The sequence below is a fragment of the Boleophthalmus pectinirostris genome, unplaced genomic scaffold, assembly GCF_026225935.1.
Source record: "Boleophthalmus pectinirostris isolate CB_2022bp ecotype Guang Dong unplaced genomic scaffold, ASM2622593v1 HiC_scaffold_20, whole genome shotgun sequence".
In the NCBI taxonomy this organism is placed as follows: Eukaryota; Metazoa; Chordata; class Actinopteri; order Gobiiformes; family Gobiidae; genus Boleophthalmus; species Boleophthalmus pectinirostris.
In genome coordinates, this window is record NW_026571153.1 from 18,002,155 (window position 1) to 18,030,093 (window position 27,939).

General features: G+C 39.5%; 1 protein-coding gene across 1 annotated transcript; it reads left to right on the forward strand.

Moving 5' to 3' along the window:
* LOC129409762 (protein Dok-7-like) lies at nt 1-27,910 on the forward strand. The gene is made up of 13 exons (XM_055156412.1): nt 1-301; nt 398-443; nt 1,294-1,524; nt 5,332-5,532; nt 13,240-13,359; nt 16,947-17,045; nt 17,115-17,947; nt 19,665-19,713; nt 20,802-21,368; nt 22,057-22,139; nt 22,247-22,316; nt 23,980-24,156; nt 25,943-27,910. Exons 1-13 carry the CDS (start codon nt 248-250, stop codon nt 26,077-26,079), a joined length of 2,667 nt encoding a protein of 888 aa, XP_055012387.1. The 5' UTR covers nt 1-247; the 3' UTR covers nt 26,080-27,910.
* Nucleotides 27,911-27,939: the final 29 nt, after the last annotated feature.

A 27,939-nucleotide genomic window follows, 5' to 3' on the forward strand; every position in this document is an offset into this window, starting at 1 on the left:
AGTTCACTGATTGGCTGCGCGCATATATTTCCCAGGGGCAGCAGGTGGTCTGGGACTGCCCAGGTGGGGTTGTAACGGTTAGTGGGTGGACAGTCCATGGGACAGACAAACAAGCTGCCTGTCATGCCATTTTCCATGTGCCGAGCTGGGGGCGAGTTTGCGCCTCGCGAACCAAGAGCACAGCTATTTTGAAAGTGACCCCTCAGTCAGGCAGCGCCTCTGCAGCTGTCAGGAACCATGACTGAAGATGACGGATTCTGTGGTCGTGGAGGGATATGCCAGACTCAGAGACGGGAAAAAGGTCCTTATCAACTATAGAAATGTCCATGGATTTGGAACTATTCATTTTGCTCACTAAACTCAATTAAAAGTTTGTGCACTTTTGTTTGTTCTGCAGTGGAAAACTAGGTGGATCGCCCTCCGCAAACCGTCGCCTGTAGCAGGTAAATCCTATCCCGTTATTGTACGCAATTGTGACACATCAGTGTTAAGTTTTGATCAAGTCTGCTGTGCACGTGCTTGGCTGTTGCTTTGTGCGTAAACAAGTGCGCACGTAAACTGCGTCACGCAGATAGCGCTAATATTTCTGACGTTTGATATCGTGTGTGAGTTTGGAGAAGGAGGTAGTTTGACGAGGCAGGTCAGGCCTGTGTTTTCTACAATGAAAATTAAATCTTACCTTTTAGTGTCCTTTTTTTTACAAAAGAGGACAGTTATGAACTTCTGCTTTTGCTTCGCGCATGACCAACCCCAGCTTAAATATGTTTCAGCTCCTGTAGAAAGTCTGGCTGCAGTGGAGAGTTTTCTGGGGCCGTAGAGCCCCACATTCCGCACAGGTTTGACTGTGATCCCGCATCTTTGATGTCGCTGTTAGCACAGCTGTCTGCGCTCATACCTCAGCTATGCGCATTAAGAATCGTGTGAAGGAGAGCGAGCGCACTCACTCGTGTTTGGTCAGTTGACACTCAAAGTTGCCAAAAGTACTAAAGGTCCTGATGACCGCCGCTACATTTCAATTACACTTTTTCAAAGTTCAAATTGAAAACAAAACTACAATTTGCCCGCATCTTTACATCCAGGCTCTAATGCTGTTTGGGCTAAATGTACAGAAACAATCAGAGACCGCAGCTGTATCGGACTCATCTTTCAGCAGCAGTGGGTAGAGATTGTGCAACCACCTCTTCTTCTCCAAACAGACACACCGATGAGTGCTTGTCTAAGTCCAGTTTATATTTCCCATGTCATGTCCAGAATGTAAATGTGTAATGTGATCTCACGTCTGGATGTCCACAGATTGCCTCGTGCTGCTGGTTTATAAAGACAAATGTGAGCGGACCCAGGGGAGCAGAGAGAGGGCCTGTGTGACCCTGGAGGATATCTGTGGTGTGGAGACTGGACAGTGTTTTGAGGGCGCTGCTTTCACTCTGACCATCCTCTGCCTGAACCAGTGTGCTCTGCTCGGGTTCGACTCCAGAGAGGTTCTGCTGGGATGGGAGGCCCGGCTCAGATACAGCCTGGGGGAAGGTAAGCCCCAAACTAACCCCTCATACCTCTCTTTTTTATACTTCTGCTGACTACCACTGCTTCATGTGGCACAAGCAACACAACAGATTAGGTAATATAATAGTATCCAGTAGTAGTACTCAGTCACATTTACTTTAGTAACTTTTTAAAGAAATTGTACTTTTCAGAGTACTTTTCTAGCAGCATACGTTTACTCCTACTTATTTTTTATTGAAAAGTACTCTTACTTCAGTAAAACATTTGGTTCCTCTTCCCACTATGAGTAAGTCTACAAGTGACAAAAGCTTTATGTTGATTTATGTATTTATGTATTAAATGATTTGAACATTCGTGTTTCAGATATGATTTAGTTTTTCTAATTTCTCATTCATCTGTCCTTTTGAAAATACCAGGATTTGTGTGCTATTTGTCCAAATACTGTTTTATTCTTACTTTACTAGTTTCTTGGACCATTACTTTGTACTTCTACTAATTTTATTTTGAATTATTGTTACTCTTACTCATACAGTTTGCGGCTGATGTATCCACCTCTGAGTATCTCACAGTGCAGAGTTTTATCAAACCCGCAGGAAAAACAAAAAGTCAAAAGTTGATTCCTGTATGCCTGGTTTATTCTTCAGTCCTCAGTGATAAATAAAGTAAAGAGGTATAATATTATAGTGGAGAGTTGCAGCTTGTTGGTGAGAGGTGTGTAATATATAATATAATAAACGCCTTTACAGGTAAATACAGTTTGACTCATGCTTTATTTAAGGGGAACAGTTTCTCTAAAGATAAAGTATTACATAAAACAACTCCCTACACTCAGTGAAGACAAACAAATGATAGAAAATCATATAATCTCAATCATATTAAATCTAATCTGTAATCTTTCTGGTGAAGGGTCAGTCACTTGCTTGTCTCCATGGAGATGTTATTGCTTTGTCTGGAATATTCCGCATTATGGGATTAATTTATCTGTCTACCCAAAGCAAAGTGTCAAAACTGAATGAAGGCAAATAAATCACAGAATTACTACAGGTGCATTATGTAATTTTTCTGGTGGAGGGTCCATCACTCTCTAGTCTCCATGGAGATGTTATCGCTTTGCCCGGTATGTTCGCTTTGCGCAGTATGGGATTAAGTGATCTGTCTCAAGTTTTATGTTAACTTTTTTTTAATGTTGCGCCAGGAAGATTAAACTAAAGATACACTACCAGTCAAAAGTTTGGACTCACCCTCTCGCTCAGTGTTTTTTTATATATATTTACAACTTTTTACATTTTATATACATACAGAAGACATCAAATATATGAAATAAGATCTATGGAATCATGTAGCAAAGAAAAAACAAGTGAACAATCCTCTAGTATATATTCTTTAATAATTTATAACCAAATCCTCAATTTAGTGACCCTTTGCTTTTATTTAACTTTTTCTTACTTCTTACTAAATAATTCCATGTGTCTTCCTTTATATATTTGATGTTTTCTGTATGCATATGTTTGTTTTTACCTAAAATATCTTAACAATGAATAAGGAGGGGGACCAGGATAAGCTTTTGCCTTCATTCTACTGCTTCTCAAACTCATTGTGGCTTGTTAAATGCTGCAGTTGATCATGTTCTGTGTAATTCATTCATTTCATATCAAATGTAACGATAGGAAAAAAAAAGAAAAGAGAGAGCGTGTTCAAACTTTTGACTGGTAGTGTAGCTTTTTTTTTAATAACCAAAACAAAAAAAACACTGCACCATTATCTCGAGCTGGAGGCCAGTTTCTAACCAAATGTGAAAGGCTGTCTAATGGTCTGATGGAGCATTTGGAGATGTGGAGACGCAGAGCGCACACTCACACTGCTCTGTTTTGTTTTGTTCTTGTGTTCGTGTGAAGTCAAAATGCTCCCTGTATGTATCACCACGTCCACCTGTGTTTTCAAATGCTGTCAGTGTCTGTGTGTGGCCCCTGACAGTGGAGAGGGGCCAGTGTTTCACCTGCCAGCCCGGGCCCCCTGCCACTGTCCACACTGCTTTTATTGTGCCCTGTCACACCAAATAAATCTGTTACAACTGAGTGATGACGAGGGACACATGGTCAAGCTTTCCTCACTGCTGCCTCTCAAAGGTTTCACCTGTCAGGTCTGAATTAACTCTACAGAATTTCATGTTGATTTTGTGTAAGTTAATTGAAAAACTCTGAATGAACTTTAGCTGTCTGCATAGCAAGTTTAATTATAGAGTTATGTGAGAAAATACCTGTTTTGTTAAAAGTGGTGAAAGTAATGGAGCGCAACAGTGCAATCGTTCTGGTTCAGGAAGTAAATTTTCCACAGAGATCCATCTCCGTGATCTTTTTGCTAGTAGAGTTTATCTCTGGTGCATGTTTTGGGTGAATGTGTGAAACCGGAGTGCCTGGAGGAAAGGCCTGGAAATCGATGGGTGATAAGATGAAGATTATTTTCCCCCAGTTATCTCATTTGAATGTAGTACAGACTCATCCATGTCCGTGTTTTACTACAAACTGGAGAGTCACGTTTTGTGCACTGACCTCTTCATAGTAAAGCGTTCAAATGAAGCTTTATAGTTTGTCTAAACAAATTATGAGCCTCTGTTGGTAATTCAAAGCTGATGTGCTAAAAAGTGCAAATATCGGTCTATCTCTGTTATCATTTCAAGGTCCTATATTATACAAATGCTGTTACCTCGTCAAAAACATACCCAGAGTTGTGTTTTGTTTCATTCACACATGTTTGAATAATCCTGGTTTATTAGTCTTTCCACATCTGCAAAGCTCAAAAGGCTCTGTTCCACCTTGTGATGTCATGAAGTGGTAGTTTTCAAGTTCAGCTCCTTTTACCTTTAGTTCAGTAGAGACTGGAAATAATCCAACTGATTCTAATGAAGGTGTATGGAGTATAAAAACACAGTGGAGCACTTCCTGTATTACCACATGACATCACAAGGTGGAACAGAGTTTTTTTTCTGTTTGAGAGATGAACTCAGCCTAAATATGCAGGATTTGTGAGTTAAACGTGTGAATTAAACAACACACAACTCCAGATCTGTCTTTAATGAGGAAACATCATTATAGGCTGTATCAGAAAACAGCCTCGTACACATGGGTCTCTTTGCTCTTCCACTTTAATTGGCCACAACCAAAGTTTAAGACAAAGAAGTTATTGAATTGTTCTTTAGTTCAGAGACAGCTCAGGGATTTCCCTCCAGCTGTTTGCAGCTGTTTGTCTGAGTCAGTGCAGTGAACAGTTTGTAACTCTATCTGCATGTTAACCATCTATTTGCCCACAACTCTGCCATTACATATTCTGACCACTAGGGGTCACACGGCAACGGGGCTTTTCATGCCGCTTCAAAGCCCAAATAAATGAAGAGAACAGCTAAAGACCGCACACATGGTTGTGGATTATATCCTACAAACATGAGATTTTTGTAAACAACACTTACATTTACAACAACACAATGTGACGTCCCCTTTTTTTTCTCCTTTCTTGCAAACCTTCCCCTCCTGCAATTGTCTCCAGAGGGAAGAAAAAATGAATAAAAAAAATAAATAATTAGAATAAATAAATAAATGAGTAAATAAAATAAATAAATATAGGGTAAACCTGATTGTTTGAATGGCATTTATGGTTGCACATACTGCTATTGTAGTCTTAGTAAAGTTTCACTGATGTTGATGTTGTTCTGTCCATTCTGTATATATTTTGTATTTAAGTTCTTATTTTATGCAAATCTTTTAGTTACATTTAGCTATTATTAGTCTTGGCAATAAAACTATTCAGAAGTTAAAATTATCTTTGTCCTGTGTTTAGTCCATAGGTTCTGTGTGGTGGTTTTGCCTGGGACCAAGTTGGAGAGTGGGCCTGCGACTCTTCACCTGTGCAACAACCTGCTGGCTCTGGCTCGGGAGGTCCCACCCGTCATCATCGGACACTGGAACCTCCCAGACCTGCGCCGCTATGGACCAGTGCCCAATGGATTTGTGTTTGAGGGAGGCACCAGATGTGGATACTGTAAGTTTAATAATAACTTATTGACGCAGTTAAAACATAATTTGTCTTAGAAATGTATATATTAAAGGTCCTATATTACACAAATTGACTAGTGTGAGCTTCAAGCTGGATTCCCACACTTTTTCACTGACAAAATTTCAAAACCTTTCCATGACTTTTTGACCTAAAGTGAATTTTCATTGACTTTACAGCACCTGCATGTGTAGAATTGATCATACTTTTAGGGCTAAATATGAAACGTTAACCCTTTCCACTTACCTTATGGTTTGGTTGGTTGCTTATGGTTCAATGCATTTATTGTCGTCTCTTTAAAACACAAGGCGCATACATTTGGAAATAATCATAATAGCCAAATGATAACTTAACAGATCGCTGTAGTTGTGTGAAAAAGATACTAAAATTCAGTGACTTCAAACGTCAAAGCTTTCATTGAATTTACAAAATTCCATGACATTTCCAGGCCTGGAAAATTACATTTTCAATTTCTATGACTTTTCTAAGATTTTTATGACCGTGGGAACCCAGTTTAAGCCATGTTAAAATGTTACTTCCTCAAAAACAGACCTGAAGTTGTGTTTTGTTTCATTCACACATGTTTCAGTAATCCTTTATTATTAGTCTGTCTACATGTCCAAAGCTCAAAATGCTGTATTCCGAATTGTGATGTCATGAAGCGGTTGTTTTCAAGTTAACAGCTCCTTTTACCTTTAGTTCAGTAGAGACTGGAATTTCCAGGTCTGAAATTATCCAAAAGATTCTAGTTTGGAGTTCAGAAACACAGTGAAGCACTTTCTGTATTCCCATATGACATCAAAAGGTAAAAATATGCTAAATATGCAGGTTTGTGTGTTGAACATCTGTGAATGAAACAAAATAACTCACAAACAAATTTGGGCCCTTTAATCCAAAAACCTGTTTATCTCTCATTTACTGAATGATAATCCTGTATAGTAATCATTGTGCCACTTGGCCACTACCACACGGAAATTTAGAAATTTTTTGTGTGTCAAAAGGAAAATAGAATGACGTTTTTGCCTGTATTTGTTCATTAGGGCAGTACGTACATGTGGGAGTTGAGTTTTTGTGTGCCTCTCAAATACATGAAATAATCAGCAATGGAGAGATGAATCACGGCTTTGAGTCAATAGTGAAAGAGAGAGGGGGATGAACAGATTGTCCTAGTAAAATAATGTAGCTGTGTCTATGGGAGAATGAAGTGGGCATCCAGAGTGACAGATTTGTATTGAATTTGTTGTAGATGGCATCATTGTGTTGTTTTGATAGAGACACTCTAAACCTAAAAGTTTTTCAGTTTTAAATATTGCTCGCGCAGTTAAATTTGCGATTGATGTACATGTTCAAGAATCAGTTCAAAGTTGGGTTGTGTAAACTACAGAAAATCATATACTAATCACTAGTATCGAAACAAAATACTGAATTGAGCAGATATTGATACTGAAAATGCTGCATTCACAGGACAAAAATGAACCTTTCCTGAATAGTTTTTGAGATGTATCAGAACAAATATAAGAGCACATAGACTAGTATACACTCATGGAGCACTATAGACCCTACCTGGACGCCTGAGGGATTACACAGATAAAAGACCACATGGGAATATAAAAGAAAGTACTATGGTTTAAAGGTGCACTGTGTAACTTTTTGTTGGGGGTCCGTCACATAGCCAGGCTGGTGCCACCTAGTGCCTCCGCTCAATTTCATTTCTCTCCAGCCACTAGGTCAGGAATCAGAATACACTAGATGATTTGCAAGAACCCCAGAAATTGTAGAGCATGCACCGGCCAATCAGCAAAGAGCTGTGAAGCCATCAAACTCAAGCGCCTGTCTGGGTCCCTTTTGTGGAACAGCACAACAGTAAACAAAGAGGTCAAGATGGATGTAGATGAAGCCATACATTCTGTGTTGGCAACGATTCCCGAGATCGAGGATTTAAAGTTGGACAAAGAGAATGTTTGGTGAATTTTATGAAAGGGAAAGAAGTTATTGCCCTTCTTCTTATGGGATTTGGCGCATTACACACGTCACGACCAAATAGCAGCGATTGGGTAACTAAAAAAATACCCGCCTACCGTCGAGTGAATGAATCCTAATGCTGCGAGGTCAGACGGTTTCTACGAAGTGAAACCGGCTGATGAATCTGGCTATCCGCCACCTGCTTGTTTCTATGTATATTTCATTGCTCTGCCTGGATTGTTCCAAAGTATGACACAAAACAGCTCTACCTAACATTTATTCAATTACGGTGGTTTTATGCCACACTGTGAAACATTCCAGACAAAGCAATAACAACTCCATGGACAAGCATTTGACGGACCCTTCACCAGAAAAGTTACACAATGCACCTTTAATGTTTTGTTTTTTTTAATCATCATTGTGGTTTTGGAATCAGTATTGAGTTTTGAGTCTGTTTCTTAGTATTGAAATAGAGTTTGAGAATTTAATATCATAACAACATTAGTTCACAGTTAAACTTTTCTATTCATACAGGTTCATTGAAGGCACGCTTTGAACACTTTTGGTGTTAATTCTGCTACCTGCTTGTCTCCATGGAGATGTTATAGCTTTGCCAAGAATGTTCCCACTATGATGCTAAATATAACTTTATGCAATCATTCAATTATGTGTGTTTTATTGCTCAAAAAATACACTGAGAAATGTTCTTACTGTGCACTGGATCACCTCTCCAAAGATCTGACCTGTTGCTGATCTGGAGACACACCCTTCTCTTCTTGTCTCCGAGGAGTTAGAACATTTTAATGCCATAATGTGGAAAATTGGTGGTAAAGCACGTTACATGGTGCACCTTTGACATTCAAAAGAAATTGGAACATAAACGGCTAATAATAAGACAATACTGACTTATATAATTCATGAATTATTATAGTGATAGACATTTTGCTTCTCAAAACAACCTACAACATTAAAGGTGAATCCGTGTATCATTTGTTCATTCATTTTTCAAAATAAAACCAATAAGAAAACGAAAAAAACAACAATTTTCTCTATTATTTGTCTCCAAAACCAAAATGAAAAAACTGATAACGATTTTTTTTTTTTTCAACGGATAATGACCGTTTCCCGTTTCCGTGACTTAAACTGCGATGCCGGATTGAACCAGGACTGAACCAGGACTAAAACAGAACTAAAACAGGACTGAGTGTCGGGATGAGCCCCAGGACTGAAACCGGCACTGAGATCGGGACCAGACCAGGACCAGGACCAGACTGGGACTGAGACTGGGACCTGTTTTAATCCTGGTTCAGTTCTGGTTTAGACCTGGTTTAGACCTGGGATCAGTCCTGGTTCTGTCCTGGTTCGGTCCCAGTCTAGTCCCAGTCTAGTCCTGGTCTGGTCCTGGTCTCATACCTGATCACCTGTCAGTCTGCGCGGACCACCTCCGAGCCTGTCCCAACACTGAGTCATGTTTTAGTCCTGTTTCAGTCCGATATCGCAGTTTAAGTGACGAAAACGAAATGAAACGAAACTGCCATTATCCATTTTTATTCATTTAAACAAAACAAAAAAAAACAGATCGTTATCAGTTTTCTGCATTTTGGTTTTGGAGACAAATAATGAAGAAAATTGTTTATTTTTTTCATTTTCTTATTTTTGGTTTTATTTTAAAAAATGAATGAACAAATGATACACGGATTAAGGTGCACTGTGTAACTTTTCTGGTGGAGGGTATGAAACCTTTCTAGCTTCATGGAGACCAAACCAGGCCAAGTTACAGGTCAGATCTGTGGAGAGACAACCCCGCTCACAGTCAGAATGTCTGTTTTTTCGAGGTATTTTGAGCTACAAAACCATCTGTAATTGAATAACTGCAAAGTAGAGCTGTTTAATGTCATACTGTGGAACATTCCAGGCAGAGCAATGACATCTCCATAGAAACAAGCAGCCAAAAAGTTACATAGTGCACCTTTAAACCTACAACATTAATCAGTGGTTGGATCATATTTCTTTTCTTCTTTATGATGTGGAGTTTCTGTCGGCTGTGGCTGCTGTCAACAGGCTGCTCCACTCATGAATCATTTATGTGTCTGAAGATTTATGGAGGAACAAATACAGAATAATTTGACAGCAGATGTTTGAATATTGTAATCTATTTAATGTGTAATGGGCTGTCTATTCACACTTCATTACAGTCTATTAAGCTCCATTTTGATGCTGTCTGTCCCTACAAGTTTCAGCCATTAGAAGTTTTAGTCCAATTTCCAACACAGGGACCAGTTTATGTCACGTCCCTCTACTTTCTTTTATTTCTCACATCTGGACTCTCAACAGCATTTATGAAGCACAGAAAGTAGGATTTTATATTCTTTTATTTGAAGTTTGCCCGTTTGCAGATGGTACCGTGCAGTTGTATCTCCGTTTGTCCTTGAGGAAAATATGTGTTATAAACTTTTATGAGGCAGCAGCTAATGGACAGACTTCTGCATCTGCCCCACAGCTGGGCCCCAGTATGTTTTTATTACCTTTTATTTGATATTTTTGATTAGGATTCACTCTGGTCAAAAGGCATTGCAGTATTGGCAGAACATATTCACGGTTGTCCTGCACCAGCTGAACACATTAATAAGTTGAGTTCATGGACATCATAACACATATTTCTTTAAAGGCCCTATTACGCAAAATGGACTTCTGTAAGCTTTTAACCATCTTAGACTTTTGTTACCTCATCAGAGACACACCTGGAGTTGTGTTTTGTTTCAGTCACACATTTGAGTAATCCTGCATTTGTGGTAGTTTTTAAATTGGCGACTACCTTTACCTACAGTTCACTACAGAGATTTGCTATTCTAGGGCGGAAATCATCCAAATGATTCTTATGAAGGTGTTTGGAGTCTTAAAACGCAGTCGAGTATAGGAGTGTGGTAAAATATTGAAATATCAAGCAAGGCAAGTTTATTTGTATAGCACAATTCAATTTGTACACAAAGTCATTCAAAGTAGTTTCCAGAATAAGAAATACATTAACATCACAATAAAAACAAATCAAAACATAAGTAATCATCATAAAATTAAAAAGAGGGAGATATTAAATGAGAGAGAAGAGTGTGGAATGAAAACCTTTCATTCATATGCAGCTAAACAGCATTGTTTTGAGCTTGGCTTTAAACAGTGTCAAAGTAGAGGTGTGTTTCACATGTTCAGACTGTTCCAGGTTTTAGCTGAATTAATCTGAAACGCTGACTCCCTGTGTTTAGTCGTGACTCTGGGCACCAGCAGGAGGCTGGTCCCTGAGCTCCTCAGAGTGCGAGATGGTTCATATGGCACTAACATGTCACAGATGTACTTTGGTGCTCGACCATAGAGAGACTTGTACACAAACAGAGCTGCTTTAAAGTCTCTGTCTATGTCGTATCCCTTAATGTGATGATACAGTATCAATATCGTGGGCTGCAGTATCGATATATAGCCAAGAGTATTTTTTGGTATATTTTACTCAGTTTTGTTACAGAGATTTTGATGCTTGTTTAGAAGAAGGGAACTCTTCTGTGCAACACATTTGACATTTTCACTGTTTTGATGATTAAAATGTTTGTTTTTCATATTCACTTTGCACAAGACGTGGTTTAACAAAGACTTTTTGCTATTTTCTAATCTTTTAGTCACAGCCATGATTTAGCCATTATTTTCATTATTTTTTAAATATATCGCATCGAATCGAAAGTGCACTATATCGAGGTATGTATCGTATCGGCAACTTCTTAATGATACCCAGCCCTAGTGGAGTACTTTCTGTATTACCACGTTACATCACAAAGTGAAACAGAAGATTTCCGGTTTGAGAGAGGAACTCCTAAATATGCAGAGTTTGTGTGTTAAACATGTGTCAATTAGACAACAACAAAAAAACTACTCCAGGTAGGTTTGTGATGAGGAAACAAAATTATAACATAAATCAGAAAATGGCCTAATATGAGCCCTTTAAGAATCAATGTCTTATATCTATGCCTAGTAGTTATAAATCCCACGTACTTGAGCTGTGTGTTTTAAAAATAACATTATAATATATGTAATTTGGTTGCATAAATGTGTGTTCTGTTTGAGTGCAAAAAGTGAAGATTAGTTCTTACACTTCCCACTTCACAGATCGAATCAGTGAAGTTATTTTTCTATTTCTTCTCAGACAAATGCCTTAACTCACCACCTGTTCTTCAGCTCTCCAGGGTTTCCATGTTCTGTTTGCTTTGGGTCATGCACCTGATACTTGGATAACTGAACCCAGCCAGTTCTACAAACTACTACAGACTTTATAGATTTTCTTTTAATTGAACCATGAGGGAAGTCCAAAACAGACAAGTGATTATTGACTACACTACACATCATTCGTTTGACCAGACCTTCCCCTTGACCTTCTAACCTTCACCATGCTGGGACTGAGACTGGGTGCAGATCTTAATATGTATTGACATTTGACAGTGAGTTGTAGCATCACAGACAGGTCGTGAACGTGACCTCGACTCCTACAGGGTTGTTATGCAGTTAGAGACAAAAAAGGATCGGTAAAAAGATGTTGAACAAGGAGACTGACTGAATCTATGTTTTTGGATATCTTATGCTTAAACTTTACTGCTATTGATTATTTTATTTTTTTATCTGACCCTAAAAAACCTATTGTACTGTTAGTGTTTTTGTTGATTCTCCAACAGTCATGCAGCATCTCAAACTAACTTCTGTTTTACTTGTTAACTTCATCTGTTGGCCCAAAGAATTAAATTAAAGGTCCTATAATATGCAAAACTGACTTGAATTTAATTTCAATCACACATGTTTGGGTAATCCTTTATTATTTGTCCATCTACATCTCCAAAGCTAAAAATGCTCTGTTCCACCTTGTGATGTCATGATGGCTAAAATTCTCTAAATGATTCTAGTGAAGGTGCGTGAAGTTTAAAAAAACAGTGGAGCACTTCCTGATGAAACAGAGTGTTTTTTGTGTCAAACATGTGACTGAACCAAAACACAACTCCAGATATGTTTGTGATGAGGAAACAACTTTATAACAGATCAGAAAATATCATAATAGAATAAGAATATTTCTTAATACCAAATCCCAAGACATTTTAACACAGATTGATTGTTGGATGAGGAACACATGGAAACAGCTGCTGTGACTGTACCAGTTTCTAAACCATGGCTTACAGTTAGCAGCCAAAACATGTCAACAAGGTCAACTTTACTGTATGGTCTTTAAAAAAGAACCCAAGAATTTTAATATACTGTATTTTTGGACTATAAGTCGTGCTGGAGTATAAGTCGCACCAGACAAAACATGCGTAATGAAGAAGAAAAAAACATATATAAGTCGAAGCGGACTATAAGTCACACTTTTTAGGGGAAATTTATTCTATAACATCAGAGACCAGGAGAACAACAAGCTGTTAACGTCACATATGAACAGTTATTCGGATAACTAGATCATAAACTCTCCATCTCACTCCAAAACACTAAATCCATTGAATTCTTGATCCTTGGTGTCACTTCTGAACAACTCCACGACCTTAGGAAATAAACCATAAATCCATGAGGTAAACAGTTTCAGTTTCTTTCATGTTTCAGCATTGGAGTTAGTAGGCAGACCCAACTGTTTATATTTTTCACTCAAGGATTAAAATCAGATATAAGCCCTTTACATTTACATTTCTTATAAATTAAAATATTTCTTAATTTTTTCAGGGGCCGGTGTGTTTCTTCTTGCATCTGGTGAGAGTGAACAGATCAGTTTTCTGTTTGACTGCGTGGTCCGCGGCGTCTCTCCCACCAGAGGCCCCTTTGGACTCAAGCCAGTTCTGCCAGGTCTGTACCACTACGCGCGCACACACACACACACACACACACACAGACACACGCCACACACACGCACGCACAAATCAGCAGGACATAAGGTAGGGGACAGTTAACAGCAGGGGTGAAAGACTCGAATACCTCTCTGTAATTGAGTGGATTAATTGACTAATTGTTCTGTTTTTAGAATACTTTTAAAGAGATAGATATAGGTTGTCTTATATATCAAACCAGTATTTGCTCTTTTTACCGATATTTTGTTTTGCCCGACCTGCTTCCTAAAGAGTACAAATAAATAACTGCTCAATTCCATTTAGCCGTGTAACTGTGCTAAACTGAACCGCCGGGTAATAGCCTGTACTAGGGTTAGCAAACAGCTTAGACCCACACTTAAAATACTATTGTGTGTGGCTCCTGGGCTGTCTTCTTCATAATCGGATGGCTTCCTGGAATGATCCCATTTTAGGGTGAGTGAGTCAGAGGATTTATGTGCTTTGATGTGCCCAAATTATGACTGACAGCTGTTTTATGTAATTGGGTAATCCTCAGGAGCAATTTCAGTCAGACGCCCTCAGCCTGACTTAGGTGTACTGAGCTCCGTCTTTCAGGTCACTGTTACTACCTGCTCCTATTTGGCAGGAGTGGAAGATGGATTAAATGTCGTTACTTAAAGGTGCATTATGTAACTTTTTGGTCCATCACTTGCTTGTTTTTATGTCGTTGCTCTGCGTAGAATTCTCAATAGTGCGACGTTAAACAGCTCTACTGGACATTATTTAATTACAGGTGGATTCCTTGCTCAAAAATACCTAGAAACGCAGGGATTCTGACTGTGAGCGGGGTTTCCTCTCCACTTTTCTGCAGAATTTTGTTCAACAGAAACAACTGAATTGTTTGTTTTTTCCAGCTGTTTTTTATTTGAATATTTTTGTTGTGAACATGTGACTTCACAGCGGGACTCACACAACAATAAAAAATACTTTTAGTTCTGTTAAAAAATGTAGTACATACTCTCAAATGTACTTAAGTAGAAGTTAAAAATATCCATTGTAAAATCTACTTAGTACAGAAACCTGCATTTTTACTCAAGTACAGTACTTTATTACTTTTACTTCGTTATGGTCCATCACTGCTATATGGTGTAAGTTCAGAACAGTATGGTGTGCATATATTACTTTTCATTTTCAACAAATTCCACAATTTGGCCATGTCAGTGTTACTTCTATTTGTGCAGAAATGTACACTGTCAACATTTCTTATTTAAATATTGTGATAAAAAATAAATAATAATGTAACCAGTAACAAAATATACTAGAAAATATCATGTTTTCCTGGTGTGCTTTCTCCAAAATTACAGAGGTAAACAGATGTCTAACCGATCAAAATAATGAGGATCCTGTCCACCCTCTTTGTCCCGTTATTGCACAGACTGACACCGTGTGGCTGCTCTGTTTCTAAAAATAAGATTATTAGCTGCACCATCTTTACACTTTTCAATCATATCAAATGTTATATAATAAAAATACATTTATTACAGTCAGTTTTGTTTTGTTTATTTTTAAAAATCCCTTCCTGTTTCATAATTTAGGTCAGTAGCTCCTGTCAGCAAATGAACCAAAGCCGCTGTCCTTGTCCAGCCGGGAAAGAGTTACATAAATACGCCTTTGACATAACACAAATTAACGTCTAAAGGGTCCATATTATGCTATTGCTATGCTATAGAAACATACCTGGAGTTGGGTTTTGTTTCATTGCTTCATGACATCACAAGGTGCAACAGAGCATATTGAGCTTTGGCGATGTAGACAGACTAATAATAAATGGTTACTCAAACGTGTGAATGAAACAAAACACGACACAGGGTATGTTTTTGTTGAGGCAATGACATTATAACATGGCTTAAAGCTCAGAAGAGTCAATTTTATTATGTCATTGAGAAGGTATAATAAATCCTAAAAAATCCTACTGCAAATACATTTCATTATGCAATAAAATCAAATTCTGAAAATATGTTAGGCCTTAGCAATACTTTAATTAACTGAAATTCTAAATAGCTTAGATTTAGTTATTAAATATTTGATGTGCTTTCAGGAGCTGGAGGAGAAGGTAGCTTGTGTTTCATAACCTTTTGAATGTAACCAAAACTGTTTTTAATCATTCACTCACTCCTCCTGCTGTCTACTTTAACACCATCACCCCCCACGCTACCACTCTGAAAAAATTTTCTCACCCGTTTGGCGACTTAGAGCGATGCGTAGCTGCAGAGTTGTGCTGTGGAGGTGGATATTCTGGTTTCCACACATGACACTGGCCAATCACACGCTGAGCTCATGGCACTATTATCGTAGCCTGTAGTAGAATAAATAGCAGGGAGGATGTCAGGAGGGGGGCGGGGGGTCAAAGTCACCGTCCGCTCCAGCAGAGAAGCCAAAGCGCGCTAATCACTCCGAGCATGTCTGAAACCTCATCCCAGAATTCCAGTGCCCTCCCCCTCGGGACCCTCTGTAGCGCCGCGCTGGTCCCTGCAACTCTGCTCATCAAAGCTCTCATTTATGTAACTTTATTTCCAAAAGTTACAGCATTTGTGTTATGAAAAATATCGATTTGCCTTAGCATAAGCATAGAAAGATGTACTAAACCATGAAGAATGCTAACGAGGCTGACCATTTGTTACCAAGGGCGACAGATAGCGTTTAATCAGAGGTGTTGACAAGTGAACTACAAAGCAGAGGTCTATTCACATTGTTCAAAGTGTTAGGCAAAATGAAGTACCTGTTAACGCTTTTCTGTTTTGTGCATTGACATCACAACATGTTACTCTTTAAAGGTGCACTACGTAATTTTTGTGGCCACCTTCTTGTCTCTGTGGAAATGTTATTGCTTAGTCTAGATTCCCCAGAATATTCCACAGTATGATATGAAATGTATCTTGCATTCATTTAATTACAGGTAGAGTGTAGAGCCAAATAATGAAATAATAATTCAAAATAAATAGTAATTACATAACAATAACACTGAAAAAACATTCCTCTTGTAAACGAGGCGCCTCTTTACAGATCTGACATGTAACTTGGCCTAATAATGTCACCTGCTTCACTAGAAAGGTTACACAATGCACCTTTAATGTACACTTATAATCCTGAATGTACATGTACTGTTTGTCCATTTCCCACTTGCAAAACCTAAAACCCAAACTCTAACATTGTTGTTTCTGAAATGTTGAGGTGAGGGGGTGACATTGGTGTCAGTTGTTAAGATTCTGGGTAAAATGACCTTGATGTCAGTGCGTCTTGGTTCCAGACCCGTGTGGCAGGGCTATTTAAAACTTCTGTTGTGGTGCCCAAATGCTGCAGGTGTTCTCCTGTCTGACCCTCTCCCTCAGCCTTCAAAGGCTGCTGTACTTGGTCTGTATTAATAACAGAACAAAGCATTTTCCCAGGCCTTTCTGAGAGCTATTTCACATACGTGCCTCTTGAGTCACAAAGTGTATGTATGAATCATACTTTATATAAAGAATCCAATACAAACTAATCATATAGCCGTACTGGAGCGTTTCTTCTAAGTTAAATTAGTGTTGACAGTGTGTCTCCTCTTCACAGATCTCAGTCTGAATGAAACAAGTTCTGAAGAGAAGTTGAACCATGAGACTCAGGAGCTGGAGAAGCGTCTCAGCATGCTCTCTCACAGGAGCAGCACAAGTCAGTGTTTGTCTAAACTCTGTGTTTAGTTGTGTTTAATTTTAACATTGAAACTGTTCTGTGTTCCAGTCTCGTCCACATACTGCCCCTCTGCTGGAGGAGATGACCGCAGTATCTCTGGCTCGTCTGACACGTCAGACACCAGTCAGTCTGACTGCAGCATTGGCAGTCGGCTGGTCATTTGGAATGACCCTGCCACCACTGACAACTCTGCACAGCTCAGCTCTAAGTGTGCTCCTCACAGCACAGAGAAGCTGTGTGTGAGCCCTGGGGGGTCACGGCCCCTTGTGAAGACCCCACGCCAGCTGCAGGAAATCGGGCGCCAGAGCTCGTCTGACAGCGGCATCGCCACCGGGAGTCATTCGTCCTCGTACTCTGGGAGCTTCTCCTCCTACACAGGCAGCCTGGACATCCACTCTGAGGACTACGGCTCTGTCCTCATGCTGCCCCCACACCTCACACAGGACCTGAGCCCCTGCAGCTGCCCTGCCGCTCCAGGGCACGAATACCAGGTGCCCAACTCTGTCAGGTACCTCTATGATACGCCCCGAAGTCTACTGCAGGACGGGGCTCCGCGTCAGGACAGTGAGGCCTCAGAGCCGAGCCAGGACGGGACTGACCCAAGTGGACCCTCAGGTCACGGTGGACCCTCAGGTCACGGTGTGGCCCCAGAGGCAGAGAAACAGACTGAGACACAGACTGAGACACAGGACTCTGCTGAAGAGAAGCAGACTGAACCCACTGATAGGCGGACAGTGACTGAACAAACAGAGCAGAGTCAGAAACACACAGTGGCGCCCTCTAGTGACAGTCTGCACCCAGACACCTGTCACATCTGCAGCTCCTTCACACCCGTCTACAAAACCATCGTCACAATCTGCTCCACATGCGGCGGCTATAAGGTGAGAGACAGACACACACTGGCTCCATCCAAAACTTCTCACTTGTGATGTGCATATATTTGATTTGAGAAAGCTGAAATGGCCATCTGTTTGAGCCATTCCTTCAGTTTGCACAAAGATCCCAAATGTACTTTAGCTGGTCTCTGTATCGTCTGCTGAGCTCTTCGTGTCTGACCTTTGTCGTGTGCGGATGAAGTGATGCTGCTCTGTGTTTAGTGTCAAAGCGACCCACGGCCATCTGTCCTTTCAGTCAGAGCCAAATACATCTTCACTGTAAATTGTGCTGGGACTGACCTGCAGTATTAAAGAGCCCATATCATGCTATGTTCTGATCTGTTATAATGTTGTTTCCTCATGAAAAACATACCTGAAGTTGTGTTCAGTTGATTTCAGCCCTGGAATTGACAAATTCTATTCACCTAAATGTAAAAGGCAGCTGTTAACTTGACCAGTACCACTACATGACATCACAAGGTGGAATGTAGACAAACTAATGATGATTACTGAAATGTGTGAATGAAACAAAACGCAACTCCAGGTTTGTTTTTGTTGAGGTAACGACATTAAAACGTGGCTTTAAAGCTCACAGGAGTCAATTTTGCATAATATAGGATCTTTTAAGAGTATGATTTAACTCACAAAAGACAACAGAGCAGTAGTAGTAGCAGTAATATTCCAGTCCGAGATTTGCATACTTATACAGAGTTTGAGTGACCATGTAGTAATTTAGTGTTGTTTTCATTTTCATTGTAATCACAGTAATACAATTGTTTTCAGTTTGTAAAATAGTACCTCCTCAGTCATCCTTCAAAAATGCTTTTCAATATTGTGCATAAAAGTGAACTGACTAAAACTAGTATCAAAATTAGATTCTCATTTGAAAAAGTAATGGGAAAAAAAAAACAAAAAAAACCAAAAAAAACACAGACCTTTTCTGAATAGTGAATAAATATTGGAACTAGTATAAAACCATTTGGTACCATTAAAGTAACTATTATCATCTTGTATTGAAATTAGCTTTCTATTGTCTAGAAAAAGTGTTTCTATTGTGATATCAAAACTGGTATGTAATGTTTTTGTTAGTATCAAAGGCGAGTTGATTCTGCCTTGTAACAAAACACAATACACTGTAGATTCAGCACTTCTCATCAGATCACTGTTAGAGCAATTTCAGATCCAGACTGTGCTGTAATGGTTATGTGCCAACAGCTCCCCCTTCTGGTGGTGTACATAATCCTAAACAGCATTTAGCTTGAACAGAAATTACTGTTCTTATGTTAAAATCTGTTCTAAAATCACAGGGAGACTTGGCTTCCTTTTGTAACTCACACATTTTCACAAAGAGCGTATCTCACAGAATCATATATTAAAGATGGAGTTTTCTTAAATGCCCTCAGGCTGATCCTATGTTGTTCAAAAATGAATAAGTATTTGAAATGTTTTATTCCTACTACCATTCTCCTTTTAAATTCTACGTAGATGTAATGTCTTTTTATTGAGTGTTTCTTAGTCCGTAGAGCTCCTCTTTGTTCAGACTCGCTCCCTGTTGTTCAATGCTCATTTATCACTATGTGTTTTTTTACAGCTCAAACTAATTGCCCCTGGTGGAGTAATAAAGCTGTCCCAATCTGAATCTGAAAAAGCACTGGCCTATATCCAATTTATGTAGCCAATCTCATAGAACAAAATATACAAAGTTCTTATTATGTTTTCGTAGGTGTCACCGTGCATTCCTCCAAGTGGGTTAGCCCCACAGCCAGTGCCAGGTAAGTCTGAGCCACACTTTAAAATGCATGTCCTAGTGAGGATTTTAACGGCTCATATTACGCTATTTTCTGATCTATGCTATAATGTTGTGTCCTCATCATAAATGTATCTGGAGTTGTGTTTTGTTTCATTCACAAATGTTTAACTCACAAATCCTGCATATTTAGGATGAGTTATTTTCGTGAAAGAGTCGGGAAACACTCTGTTCCACCTTGTGATGTCGTGTGGTAATACAGGAAATGTGCTACTGTGTTTAAACTCCATTTACCTTCACAAGAAACATTTGGATAATTTCAGCCCTGGACTTGCCCATTTCTACTAAACTAAATGTAAAAGGTAGCCTGATTCATCCGCTAGTTTCACTTGGTAGAAACCGAGAAATTGTTCGCTCGATGGTAGGCCAGTACTTTTTAAAATTTAACCAATCGCTGCTATTTGGTCGTGATGTATGTAATGCGCCGCTAACAGGGTTAACTGGTATATTAAGCTTTTCCAAAATCCCTTAGGAAGAAGGTCAATAACGTCTTTCCCTTTGATAAAATTCACCAAACATTCTCTTTATTCTGGCTTTAAATCCTTGATCTCGGGAATTGGTAACAACACAGAATTTATGGCTCTTCTCTGATTGGCTGGTACCTGGACTGGCACTTCTGAGGTTTTTGCGAACCATCTAGTGTATTCTGTTTCCTGACCTAGTCGCTGGAGAGAAATTAAATTGAGTGGAGGCTATGTTTCTGGCTATGTAAAAGGAGCTGTCACTGTGAAAACTACCGCTTCATGACATAAGAAGGTGGAACAGAGCATTTTGAGCTTTAGAGATGTAGACAGAGCAATAATAAAGGGTTACTCAAATACCGATATATTGTCCATCCCTAGTTATAATACTTCTCTGATATGATCTGGAGTATTAGTAGCAGTACTTGAAGCAGTGGTAGTATTATTTGGAGTAGTAATCTCTGTGTGAATAAAACAAAACACAACTCCAGTTATGTTTTTGAGGAGTTACCAACATATAACACGCTCACAATAGTCAGTTTTGCGTAATATAAGACCTTTAATGCATGCATGTTTGACTTTTTCACTGCAGCTTCCACATCTAGTTGTAAAAGATTTCGGACAGTAATAATGGGAATTACTGGTAGACATATTTTCAATCCATCAGACGAGTATGTTGACAAGTCCCTGTTCAGAAGTATCAGGGAAGTTGCTAAAGCTACAAACACAACAATGCAGTCCTGTGGATCGACCAACACCGACTCAAAGCCAAAACATGAAGATTCCTACACACCAAAGAAAGGAAGGGACAAGTTTGTCAGTCTCCTTGCAGATCTTTTAGGATACTCAAGGAAGATTGATAAAGTCAACTCCTACGAATCCATGAGCCCCGTTTTTGGACTGAGACTCAAATCTAGAGGGGCACGTGCGTCTGGTGTTTACGAAAATTGCATTCGTTGTGAAGGAGAGCAGTGTCCCCCTCCTCCTCGGCCTCGTCCACCCATCATACGTCCAAACAGGACCTCAGCCAGTACAACCTTGCCATCTGCCCCAGCAATGAAGACAAGCCAAGAGACGGTCAATGTTAATGAGCAAGGCCTTGATCAATGTCGGAGATCACAGACAGAGGAGGTCGCAGGTTCAACTCCCAGCTCTGAAGGTAAGGCTTATGAGGCAGTCTAGCTTCGGATTCATCTCTGCGTTTCTATTTCTGAATTAAATCTTCTCTTCATTCTGCTGAGATCTTTTTCTTGGAGCTTCCTGAAGTTGAGGCTTTTCATTCTGGCTGCGTTGTTTACTCTCCTGCTTCTTTTCCAGAGCTCTCTTTGTGTGGTACAAAAGCATGCCCATTTTGCATGTCATTGTTCTCTTTGATTTGTTTCCTGTAATTTATCTTGTAGTATCATTAATGGCAGTTATACAGTGACTCGCAGAGTGGGTAGCCTGTTAAAAAATTATATATGTATGAGTACTGTTACTTTAAAATAATGTTACTGAAGTAGAGGTAAATGTTGTGACTGTAAGCATAATTTCTGATTTAAGATTTGAAGTAAACGTAATTGCATAAACAAAAAATTAAATAATACGAAAAGAAAAGTTAAGTTAAGAAAAAAAAAGTTAAGAATCTAAATATGATGAAAGAAATAATGCAGAATGGACAATGTACTGCAGTAAAAAGTTTTTCAAAATGTCCTAACCAACTCTGGTGACCGGTCCACTACTCTTGCTTTAATTATCAATAGTTTTGTCAGCAATGATGCTATAATTACAGAATCAGTTATTCATTATTATTTTATTAAAGTGTTTTGGTTTGAAGTTTCATGTGTCTGTCTTTATTGTTTGACCAGATAAACGTTTCTCTGGTAAAGACGAGAGACGCAGAACAGATTATGAGGTCATGGAAGTCCGAGCAATGGACAAGAGTTCAGAGGTAGGTTTTCCCCTGACATTTATAGAATATATATTTTGAAAAATGGGAGTGTATATTTACTGCTATTCCATGGTGATAACCTGAATGAGCACATTTTATTTTGTCAGGGAGAAGACAAAAGCAAGTATGAGTTAATGGGCAGCTGTGGCCATCAGAGGTTTTTCCAGGAGACCGAAGGTGAGGTTTGGTTTTTAACATTTAACATTATAGAAATCTTGTACTATCTTGTAATTGTGATGAAACATGACATATTGCTCTTATCTAGTATAGCTTTATTGAAATTTCAATAGCTGCTCTTAGATTGGGCTCCTGAATTTACATAATGCATTTTTCAAATGCATAGACTGGCTAGATAATGACTATGGATGAAAGATGACCACATAAATCTTATTAGAAAGAGAAAAAATGGTTCAATCCAAGCGTATTAACACTTGGGGGCAAAGGTTTTCATTCAGGAACATTGTATTTTAATGTAACGTTTTTGTAACTGTCAGGTTACCTCCTGTCCCACGTGTATTGTTCCTATGTGATGTTGCACCTGCTGTGATGTGAAGGGACAGTTGTCTTGAAGTTGTTTGGACATTTGGACTGCCCTCACCCTTGACAGGCTCAGAGTCTCACCCACACCTCCGTCTGAGTCGCAGCTGCTGTCAGCACAGGGCACTAGAGCCATCACTCATGTACTGCCCCTCACCACATCTTCAGTGTTCACATCGTGCCCACAACCACAAGACGTGTCCTGTCAAAGTAGAACTATTACTGTAACTACTGTGCACACAGCTCTGACTAGGTCAGCTTTCAACTGCCACTTCACACTCAGGCTATTTATACAGTACCGTGTATTTGATCCTGGTCTTACTGAAGCAGCCTGCCTCGTGTCAGTCTGTCAAACCTCGGCTCCAACGGATGATTTAACATATTTACCTGCATAAAAGAGCATTCTGTCCTTGCAAATGTGTGGAGTTTGATATACTCTGGGTCAACTGAACAGCTAAGAATAAAGTTGTTCTTTGTGTGTGTGTCCACACAGCATGAGACCCGTGAGCCCTCTGTTCCAGCTGCAGTCTTTAAAAGTCACACATATCCACAGACAGTGTGACTCAGTTTGGTGAGAGGCACACATATCCACAGTGTGGATCAGTTTGGTGAGAGGCACTGCCAGAGGCGGTCCTGATCTGACAGCTATAATGGCCCTGACCAAAGAGCCTCCGCTGGGACTCATGTTTGGAGACACTCACTTTTATACTTCGACACAGTCAATAACAAGAAATGCCTTTTTCCAAATACAGCCTCACTCACCGCTCACAAAAGTTTTCAAAGCACTTTTGGGCACATGCACACAGATGGCTGTGACAGCCATTTAGTTCATTTAATCTGTCAGTAAGAGAAAAGGCTTTGACAGTTCCAAGTCACTTTGTCAAAGCTGGTAAAGTGGTAGTGGTTTCATGTACTGGCAGGTGACTTATGACAGGTGAAGCTGTCAGGGGAATCCTGTTGTCACAAGATTAACCATCGATCACTGCTGTAAATCAGGCTGACAGGGCACTTAAAGACTACACTGGCTGTAATTTGTATTTGGCAGGAAAAGCTTCAGTGTGATGGAGGAGGGGGACACATTAGCTCAGGTTCATATGGTGTCCAACAGACAATGATAAAAGACTCTAAGGCTTCGGTCAAGTACAATGTAGATGCCTGTATGTCAAACACAAGCTTCATTTGAAATGGTAGGAATATTGATATACATCGTGACAAGAGCACTATATCCTGTCATTGTGCTTTATCCTAAATCTAAACTGAAATCTAAAAGACATAACATGTGTTCCATGTGTTTGATCTGTAGGCTGCGTGTTTGTGTTCCCTCCTGAAGCAGCAGGAGCAGACAGACTCCGCACTGAAACAGTGACGTATGTGAACATCCCTGTTAGTCCCACCTCTAAGAAGCAGCTCAACTACATGGAGCTGGAGCTGGAGCTGGGCCCCGGGCCCCGAGGGACCGCTCCACACCTGCCCGCTCAGAGTGAGTAGCCACACTACTGCACACAGACTACTGCAGGACCAGCTATAGCTGCTTCACCATGAGGAGTACATCAATCAAACAGATACATTCTGTCCTTTCAGCGTGGAAACTATTCAAATATGAATGCTGTTTCAAGGACACTCTCATCATTACTTTCTCTAAAGCCCATTTCACATGAATTGTACGAGCTCCACAAATGACTTTAAATCATGAAAGTTTTAAACACCCACATTTTATGAGCCCATGGAAGTGCAATCAGAATAGGTTAACCTTTTGAGACAAAAACCCCCCAAACATTTTCTTTTGTTCATCAAGCGGTTCTTTGATTAAACACAATCAGAAAATATAATGGCTATAATAATACTTCATGTATAATACTTCATGTATTATTATAGCTTGTTGATGGCCTGTGACTGTACGCTCAGATTTAATTATTAGAGTCACTCCCAGTTATCCTCAGCTGAGCCCCGGGCATGTGAGATGCTGCTGTGAGCCATCATTGACAGAGGAAGTGCCCATTTGCGTCAGAGTGTTCAGAAATACAGATGAGGGTTAATCAGTGAAGTCAGTGAGCTCTCATTAAAGTGTCACCTGGGAGGGGGCGTGGCCATCTCAGCACCGCACGGGGTCGAAGGTCGCTCTCATCACAGCTGTGGAATCACTGATAGCACCAGCGCTCATCTTCAGAGCAGCTCATTTCCCTGATGACAGCACATGGAAACACACGACCTGAGACATTATCTTTAAGTGATTCTCATTTACACGTGCGGCTTTGTGCAGATCTTACGCCTTATATTATTGTGATTTGGTTTCACGCAAGGGAAGTATTACATTATGCTAATAGCACTGTGCTGGGGCCAGTGTAGAGAGCATGAGGAGAATGTTAACATCCGCCAATGAATTATTTGCATATGTTTGAGCTCGGTGCTGCGTCAAGACAGTGAGGGCAGGCTCCCCCTCTCCCTGAACACTGTGGACTTGTTTGGCCACTGACAGGACTGTCTGCACAGGGTCATTCAGCTGACAGCTAAACTGCACTTTCCACTGGGCTCCATTGTCTAAAATGAATTAATATTTTAACAAAAGTCGACTAGGGAATTCAGAATGTGTGTGTCTGGCTCCAGTGGGTAGGAAAGTTTAGTCTTCACACCAACAGCAGACTAATTCATGGTTAAGTCGTGCAGTTTTCATTGTAATTGTTCTTCCAGACTTACATTTGACACAATTACAGCTTTGCCCAGTTCACTTCTTTGGTATTTTAGGCAAGATACTGCATTCTCCCACAGTTCTCTTTTTGTGATCCGAATCCAATTAAAAAAACAAAACAAAAACATGTAAATATTATTTCTAGGAAGCTGTAACCAGATTTAAAGTCGCATTGTGTAACTTTTCAGATTTTTTTTCTGGAATATTTCACAGGAAAACCTTTCTATCTTCATGGAGACTAAACCAAACCAAGTTACAGGTCAGATCTGTGGAGAGGCGACCCTGCTCACAGTCAGAATGCCTGTTTTTCTAGGTGTTTTTGAGCTATAAAACCACCTGTAATTGAATAAATGTAAGATAAAGCTGTTTAATGTCATACTGTGAAACATTCCTGCAGAGCAGTGAGATATTCATAGAAACAAGCAGGTGATGGACCCCCAACCAAAAAGTTCCACAGTGCACCTTTAAAATACAATAGTTTGAATGTTGAAATTATAAAGTCTCATTGGACAGTGGTAGAGAATATTTAGCACCAAATGCTTCAGCAATGGATTATTAATGCTCTTCTCTGTCTTCACAGAAAAGTGCTCCACTAAATACGCTCAGATCGACATTGCCGCCACAGAGACGGCTCACAAAGTGGGCACCCAGCATGCACTGGGGCGGCAGGAGGGGCTGCACACTCTGGATCTGAGACGAAAGGCTACACCTCACTGACTTTAACAATCACTCAAAACTGTGACAGCCAGAAACTTGAAACTTTTTTTTTTTTTTTACAATAGTCCGGACCTTTGGGTCAGGAGTGAAAGGGGAGGACAGTTAAAAGAGGACTCACCATTTTATTTCACAACTCATATTTTGTACTTTGGTTTGAGACATTAACTGTTCTTTCACATATTTCACATGAACCCATAGACTATATATAATATAAGTGGATATTACAGTGGCCGGTAAGTGCAAAATGCTTTTACATTTCACAACACACGTTCACAAGTTTGAAAACAAAATTACATTTAAAATACACATTTACATCTTGAAAACAAATTCCAAGGTTCTTAAAACACATTCGCAAATGAGCAAACAAATTTACAAAACACGAAAAACATTTGTAGAAGCGCAGAGACAAATTTACATGTGCCAAAAACACAAATAGAAACCCCCGAAAAAAAATTAACAAGAAAGTGGAATGTCCCAAAAATGAGAAATGACGAACGACCATAATGTTAGTTCTGCTCAGTAGTTCACTAATGCATCATCGTTGTTCACCTTTAAGTTTTCGTCTTTCTTTCCTTGATAGTTGTGGATAAATTCTAATTGGAAGAATTTTTATCCTTTGTGGACTTTTTTGATTGAAGATTTGGTGCTGGGGCAGATTTATGAATATTAGATATTTTGCCATAGAAAAGCATTAACTGGAAGTGACGTTTACCCAACAGCGCGGCACTTCCCGCCGTTGTGAAAAAGGTCTATGCATTTCTAGGCTTTGTATTTGTGTTTTTGCCACTTGTAAATTTGTCTTGGTACTTGTACAAATGTGTCGTGTTTTGTTTTATGAAACGTACATTTATTTTGAAGTTCTAAATGTGTATTTTGCCGGCCTCCGTAGGATATAGCTAATCTGCTAGTTGACACGTTCCAAATAGGAAGTGAGCATGTGTGTGCTTCCGGCTCCATCGACTCAAGCTCCAATACACTTTGTATTAAAAATATCGCACCTCTCTCTGTAACTGCAGCAGTCACACTAGTCATTTTGGTCTTAAAATATTTGTATTAACACATGGTCCTGGAGTTTTTATTTCTCTGCTTTGTCCGTGAATCAATTCCTACTTCTAATATGCACCTGGTCCGAATTTTTCCTCGATACCTGCTTGCCTCGTAAGCTTCATTTACCTGGACCTGAACACTGTGGGTGATGACACACTCCCTTTAGTCCATTTCTTTATACAGTCTATGGATGAACCTCCGTGAGCAGCTCCCCCACTCATCATGAATATATTGTTCTCATTTGTATTCACTTATACTGTTCAAACTGAGCTAATCAGGCCCAAATGTATAAACATGAGGACTACAATCAGATCTGCATAAATGACTCATTCATGCAACTTACATGGATTAGTAATACAAAAGCATCTGTCGGATACAATACAATGAACAATGTAAAGCAAGAGACAGGATTTTACATTGGATTCAATAGGCAACATCTCACAGCAAAGGTTTCATTAGTCATTTTTTTATATTTATGCACATTTTAATTCTCTCATGTATGACTAATATTGTGTACGCTCTGTTTTCTTATGTTCTTAGCGTTTTATTTTCCCTTTTAGATTCATTTTTGTACATATGTTTTATGAATGGTACATTAACTGTCTGAGAAATGACATGTAAAAACACAGTGTACAGAAATATGAAAGCTCGTCTCCCGCGGCAAAATATTTCTTTGTAAATTATTTATACTTTTTTGATGTGTGTTCAGTTTGTAAGAGTAGTAATGTATGGGACTCTCCCTGGGGCATTTGTAAACCTCTTAAATAATAAATGTTAAACTACTGTTTGTATTGATAATGTGTCAAAATGTGC

What these genes read in the sequence shown, in the direction of transcription:
- LOC129409762 (XM_055156412.1), top strand. Translation starts at nt 248, where the DNA reads ATGACGGATTCTGTGGTCGTGGAGGGATATGCCAGACTCAGAGACGGG. An exon ending in CCACATGCGGCGGCTATAAG is followed by an intron (nt 17,948 to 19,664) that starts GTGAGAGACAGA and finishes ATGTTTTCGTAG; the next exon opens with GTGTCACCGTGCATTCCTCC. An exon ending in TCCACACCTGCCCGCTCAGA is followed by an intron (nt 24,157 to 25,942) that starts GTGAGTAGCCAC and finishes CTGTCTTCACAG; the next exon opens with AAAAGTGCTCCACTAAATAC.